Source organism: Sphaeroforma arctica (assembly GCF_001186125.1).
Source record: "Sphaeroforma arctica JP610 unplaced genomic scaffold supercont1.2342, whole genome shotgun sequence".
Classification (NCBI taxonomy): Eukaryota; class Ichthyosporea; order Ichthyophonida; genus Sphaeroforma; species Sphaeroforma arctica.
In genome coordinates, this window is record NW_014038216.1 from 1 (window position 1) to 7,253 (window position 7,253).

Sequence of the window (7,253 nt, forward strand, 5' to 3'; positions counted from 1 at the left end):
TTCATCGGCCGTATTCGGTACTCAACTATACTGCGTCTCCTGCAGACTCCCACGGCGGCGGAAATAATAGCCCAGCACGCTGATCGTCAACCCCCTCCTGCCTTAAAGCAAATCTCAGTTGAGAAGCACGTTCCTTCTGACGCCCAAGCAAAAACATCGATGATACCTGAAGTGAAAACGAGTTTATCACTGAAACGACCGATAAAAGACCAGGATAAAACAGTGGGGCAGAGCGCGACCGAGGGTGTGACGGGGGTGGAGCCGGCTGGGATGTTGGAACAGGTACCGCCTCGGCCTCAGCTAGTCCCAATACCGATTAAAGCTGGGGTTAAAAGTAGTATGAGTGCCGGTGCAGGTGCGGTTTCAAGTACTGGTGCTGGGCTTTCAATGGCGCAAGACTCGGTACCGAAAAATACAGCTACACCAGGGGCTGCATCCGGAGTCCAACCATCCTCAGCCACTGCGTTCTACGCAAGGCTCGTACCTATACCTACCGCCACTATACCTACCGTCACGAAGGGTACGAGTGCGGCAGATGGTGCAAGCCCCGCTACGAACAACGGCAGACCAGAGTTGAAGGCTGCCGCTGATAGTATAGGCGGGGTCGTGCCTCAGGTGAACACAGCAGCACAATTAACCAAACAAGCTGGCGGTAAAGATTCTGATATGGTCAAGAATAAGGAAACAGATAAGGATGCCGATAGAGAGCACAAATCAACTGAGGATAGCAACCTACCCAGCAAATTGGGTAAACCAGCACTCGAAGGCGCTACTGCTGTGCCGCTTCATACAGTCAAGCCCACGTTACAAAGTACCTCTACAGTACTCAGCCAGTCAACTAAACCGGTACTCCAAGATACTATTGCGGGATTAAAACAAACCACCGACTCCACGCACCCAGACGTTGCTTCACTCAGTCCCACAGTCAAAGCTCCACTCCAAGGCACTCCCAGTACCTCGATGCAGACTGTCGATTCTAAACGCTCCAGTGGTCTATCAACCCAGACAGCCAATCCTGCACTTCATGGTATGATGGGTAGTACGCCACAAAGTGTGCCAGTGCCACACTCTTCTACAGGTTCGACACAGCAAGCCAGTATGACTAAACCGCTACAAAGTATGCCACACCCTCCCTCTAAAACGGTACATCAAAGCGATACGAGTGTGCCGATACAGCCCCCGAGCGATCCTCGGATAAGGCAACCGCCCAGCGACCCGCGCATACGACCCTCACAACTGGCAGGTGGCATTGTACGCCAAACTCTCACTTCTGGTACCACGGGCAGCGCAGTGGCTAGATACAACACTCTTCAAAACAGCACACCTGCGAGTAGTATACATGCAAGTAACATAGGTGCTGCTGTGCCTTTAGCGAAGGTCCCAACGTCGTCTACGGCTATTCCGCTATCCGACCGGAGTGTGAAAGCGGTATCGCCCGCAAATGTTCGGGATAGTTCTTCCCCAGCACCAGGTATCGGTAGATACAGTAACACACTCATAGCTGTATATACGTTGGGGTATCCAGCGTGTATCTGTGGATGTATTATATATTGGGCCGAACCCACGCGCGACTGTCCCGATTTTCCAATAGGGAGATGAAAGCGGTACTACTCACTTGTTTTGGGTTTTACCCACTTATTTTAGGTTTCAACACTGGATTTGATACTGAGAGCGCTACGCTCGTGTATACCATTGTGTATTTCATCGCTTTAGAGTACATGCGCCAAATGTCATTTACCTATCCGTATTTCGTATATATGCTATAGCTTGCTTGGTGTGGCCTATTAGTGACACATGCGTTAGCACAGGACTGGGCTATCAGCGTTATATCTTTCATCCTTCCTTTAAAATCCTAGTGCTGAATCTTCTATGGAACCAAGGCTATCATTTACTGAGACCACTATCATTTACTGAAACCTCTAGGTTTTACCCACTTATTTTAGGTTTCAACACTGGATTTGATACTAAGAGCGCTACGCTCGTTGATACCATTTTGTATTTCATCGCTTTAGAGTACATGCGCTAAATGTCATTTACCTATCCGTATTTCGTATAAGCTATAGCTTGCTTGGTGTGTCCTATTAGTGACACATGCGTTAGCACAGGACTAGGCTATCAGCGTTATATCTTCCATCCTTCCTTTGAAATCCTAGTGCTGAATCTTCTATGGAACCAAGGCTATCATTTACTGAGACCACTATCATTTACCGAGACCTCTATTATTTGCTGAGACCTCTATCATTTACTGAGACCACTATCATTTACTGAGACCACTATCATTTACTGAGACCTCTATCATTTACTGAGACCTCTATCATTTACTGAGACCTCTATCATTTACTGAGACCTCTATCATTTGTGTTTCCTGTATTCATATTTCCCGAGTAGATGCAAGTATGACAAGCAACGCGGCACCAGTTACCATAGCCGCTCCAGCAGACCCGAGACAAGGTGCTCGGAAAAACACATAGATGACCTATAAATACGTGTGTGTATATTCGTATAACAGTACAAACTCGCCGTGTTTATGCATGTGTACGTGTGTTTATTCGTATCCATTGCAAACATGCGTATGTTATTTGAAGATGATGGATAGTTGTTTGAGATACAACAGTATTATAACCCTCTTTTTTTATATCCATGGGATTGACCGTGTCATAGATCAGCGTATCGCTTGCTTGACCCTAACCCACGGCCTTTCTTTGTACGGTATATACTGCATAGGTGCAAGCTTACCAGCAAATGCCGCTACAACAGCCATTGCCCCCCCCGCAGATCCCAGACAAGGTGGTTGGTCGTTTGAGAGTCGTGAACAGTCGTACTCGAGTATTCATTCTCACAGCAGTATACTGCACCCGTTTGCTTCACCTCCATGGATCAGCTGTTTGAGTGTTGTGAATAGACGTACTGAAGTGTTCTTGCATCAAATACTTCAACCGTTTGCTTCATCTCCACTATTCAGCTGCCTGGGTCGTTCGGATAGTAGAACTACTATTTTTACAGCAACGATTGCAGCTATTCGATTTACCTTTGTTGTGCTGGCGTTTTGGTGATTTGAGCAGTACTAGACTATTCGTACAGCTTTTACTACAGCCATTCGGTTCCACTCCACGTTACCATCGTGCCTATAGTCCATCGTGCCCATAGTCCGTGCATTCCGGCGTATTGCTCACTCCAACTATATACTATGTACTTTTCCATAGCAGCCCCTGCAGATCCCAGGCAAGGTGCTCAGGCCACAAAGGACCGAGACGGGGATCTTTCGCTGCCGAAAGACTGGTCTTTATCTGGGCCTCCCCTCCCCAATGCTCTACCTCTCACACGCCCTGTTGTACGCAAACCCGTGTCACTGACAGGACCATCTCCGCGCAAAGCGGTGGTTATTGAAGGGTGTTCAACTGTAAAGGATGTGTCGGTAACGTCTGTGGTGTTGCCTCCTTTGCCTCGTGCCAAGCCGTTGGTGAAGAAGGCGGCCCTACGGGTCGGTTCCCAAACAGGACCTATTGACCCCAGAAATGGCCCTCAAGACCCTAGGAAAGCACTGCCAGACTCTAGAAATGGACCTCAAGATCCTAGAAGGACATCACTTGACCCTAGGAATACACCTCAAGGTCCTAGGAATGGGCCAAATGACCCCAGGAATGTTCATCAGGATCCTACAAAAGCACCGCAGGACCTAAAGATTGGACCTAAAGATCCCAGAAATGGCCTTCAAGACCCCAGAATAGGACCGCATGACCCTAGATTAGGACCACAAGATCCTAGAAAGGCCTCGCATGACCCAAATCCACAAAAACCGCAACCGCCGGCTTTGGCGCCCACTCTCGCACAAACACGACCACAGTCAACGCGACCAATACTTGTATCATCAGACAGCCCCACCACCACACCGCACACACCTGCCACACCGACTGGCTCTACAGCAGAGCACCCCAATGTCACCGCAAGCCCAGCACACGTGGCTGGAAAGACGCCAGCAAGCACAGGCTCACCTGTGCCTGGCGCAGAGACCCAAACCACACAAACGCACACGAAGATACACACACAGGCCACTGCGCCACTGTCTGCGAAGGCGTCGTTGCCTGTGGATGGGGTGTCGTCGACCGGTGCTTTGGCACTTGTGATGGGTGGCGATGGAGTGGACAAGAATCGAGCGGACAAGCCTGTAGATGCAGCTGCCGTCAAGATCACGCCTGTAACTGATACTACTACTAGTGCTAGTCCTCTTGTGGCTGTTAACAAGGCTATGCACTCTGATACCATGAAGGGTAGCGTTTCTGATGCTCGCGTAGGAGCACCTGTCGGTCCATCCGCCGCACCTGCAGTTCCGGCTGATTCCAGCGGACAGAGCCACAGCCCGAGTGTGGCTACCGTAGTGGCGCGCACACCCTCGTCATCACAACTACAGATCGACACACACACGAATTCGCTCGACCCTACCACCACACAGGCTAACGCTGGTACGACAACTCCAGCGCCGCAACCCCAACAACAACAACAACAACAACCACAACCACAACCACATATGAGAGCACGTCGGCGAAATAGAGCCCCGCCAAGAATGGTATCTATCGCTGGCCTTGAGAATACGATCACTGCGCGCGCCGCCTCACCTACAGCATCAAGCACGGTGCCAGCTATACCCATCGTAACAGGTACAACCGCAGGCAATGATATGCCCACTACAGTAAGTGCAACCGCAGATCGTGCTACAACAACAACCACAATAACAGGTACAACCACAGGCAATGATATGCCCACTACAGTGAGTGCAACCGCAGATCATGCTACAGCAACAACCACAATAACAGGTACAACCACAGGCAATGATATGCCCACAACTATGAGTGCAACCACAGATCATGCTACAACAACAACCACAATAACAGGTACAACCACAGGCAATGATATGCCCACTACAGTGAGTGCAACCGCAGATCATGCTACAACAACAACCACAATAACAGGTACAACCACAGGCAATGATATGCCCACAACTATGAGTGCAACCGCAGATCATGCTACAACAACAACCACAATAACAGGTACGGACGCAAGTGGCGCTTCCGCCACAGCCGCTAAGGACACAACAGCACCACTGGTAGGTTCAACCACCGCTACATCCGCAATAGCAGGCCTTGGCCCAAACAATTCTACAGCCACAATGTTAGGTACGACTGCAAGTGTCGCTATAGCACCTGTATCTGCCATACGCGTAAGGGACGCTGCAACTACGGGAGAAGGCGCAATTGGAACTACCGCTACTATACCTACCTCTTCTGCAACCACAAGTAGTACTACAGGCGTAGAAACTGTTACAGGCGATAGCGCAAACACTGATACCACTACAACACCTGCTACCACCGCACACTCTGCTCAAGGCGCAAGCGCTCGATTAGATCTGGGTGCAGGTACCTCTACGGCGGAAGAGAAGGTGCCGGATACACAAACACACACCAGCACGGTAACAGGCAACGGCATGCATGCGAGTGCAAGGGTACTGGATATGCCAACCATAAGTGGGAATGCAACACGCAAGCGGAGATTTTCTGTCGTAGACTCGGCGAGTAAGGACCAAGCACACACAAAGACGATACCCACAGCACATGCAGCGACAGACAGTACCGGACATCAGGCAACAGCGGATGTGACTCAGGCTGAAGAAGTTGGTAAGGCAGCTGTTGATACGGATCCAGTAGATGATGCCGCCGTTTTTAAGGTACGTGTGTGCATGGAGAGACTGTGTGTACACATACTTGAGGCTAGAATGCCCGTGAGGAATGTGTACCTATACTTGAGGGCTATATGAGGGCGAGATTGTTCATGGAGAAACTTATGTGTGTATTTACTGGAGGTTATAGTATATATTTACTGGAGAGTATATGTGTGTACTCTGTAGGCTCGTCTGAGTATATGGGGCTGGATGCCAATTTGAGTTATGGTTATCCATGGTGATTCTATGTGGTCAGGCAACTATGTGTATATTCTTGAGGTTGAATTTTGATATGCTGTACGTGCGAATTGTGCATGGCTGGGATGTCGATTTGAGGGTATATGCTTTCTTAAAACTCATTGTATGCGCACTCTGTACGGTATTGTGGGTGTGTATCGATGCTCTCGGCGTGGCTTAAGGTCCGGCCTCAGTATTCATGCGTAAGTCTGTACGCGCATAGTCATTGGTGTGGGGATGAAGGTTTGTGAATGCATATCTAGACTATAAGTGTTTATGTTCAATAGGCCATAGCTAGCCATGCACTACGGAATCGACTGTCTCGTTTGCGATGTACCTGTCTTTTCAGACCATTACCGAACTTTCACTGTGCGGAATTGTTTGCGCTTGGCCGGAATGTCATGTGGTTTTAGCCCTAAAAGCCTGAATTTTGAAACCCTGAACCCTAAAACTCTTTAGCCTTTCATTCGAAAGTTTAAAACCAGACACTGAACTACTTGTGCAGTTTGCTTTTATATTCATGAAATTATCTTCATTCTCATCGATATACGGATCAGTGGACACACTCATAAATATAAATGCGTTAGTGAAGTGTATATAGTACAAACACACCTGCAATTATAGTGAAGCTTGTACAGATCGCATGTATCTGTATGCAAGAATTCAGTTTTAGAAAGGTATTATTTGATTGCAAACAGGTATTGTCAGCGAAGCCTATCTAGATCGTAAGCACTACTTACACACCTTCAACTTCAATGCTGCATATATCATGCGTCGTACATCCATACGCACACAAAAGCATAATCAACTCTTATACACCAATATATACATATTTTCTTATAGGACATTATATCTGGCACAATGGAATCCCATATGCACACAGAAGCATAATCAACTCTTACACACCTATACATATTTTCTTATACACCTATATATACATACTCTTACATACCTATATATACATATTTTCTTATAGGACATTATATCTGGCACAATGGAATCGGCCGAAGACTCCGAATCTGACGCACCCCCAGTGTGCGTACCGCTTTCACCCTCAATGACGTCAGCGAAGAAAATCCCGCCATCTACAGAGGAAGAAATTAAAGCTGCACGTGCTCGTATATTCGGCGATTCGGTAAACAGATATCTTCGAAAGGTTTGTTGACGCTGGCAAAAGTGGTAGCTATTAAATCTGCGCGTGCATTTATGTTCGGACACTAGGTATATATTTATCACTTTTATGTCAGTGAGTGACATACAGACTCACACACACACACAAATACACACAAACGCACACAAACAC

At 48.0% G+C, this 7,253-nt stretch overlaps 1 protein-coding gene across 1 annotated transcript; it reads left to right on the top strand.

The window, feature by feature from the left end:
- Nucleotides 1-147: 147 nt before the first annotated feature.
- On the top strand, nt 148-7,159 carry SARC_12486 (hypothetical protein). The gene is made up of 5 exons (XM_014293406.1): nt 148-1,471; nt 2,389-2,451; nt 2,725-2,826; nt 3,207-5,719; nt 6,927-7,159. Exons 1-5 carry the CDS (start codon nt 160-162, stop codon nt 7,113-7,115), a joined length of 4,179 nt encoding a protein of 1,392 aa, XP_014148881.1. The 5' UTR covers nt 148-159; the 3' UTR covers nt 7,116-7,159.
- The last annotated feature ends 94 nt before the right edge of the window (nt 7,160-7,253 follow it).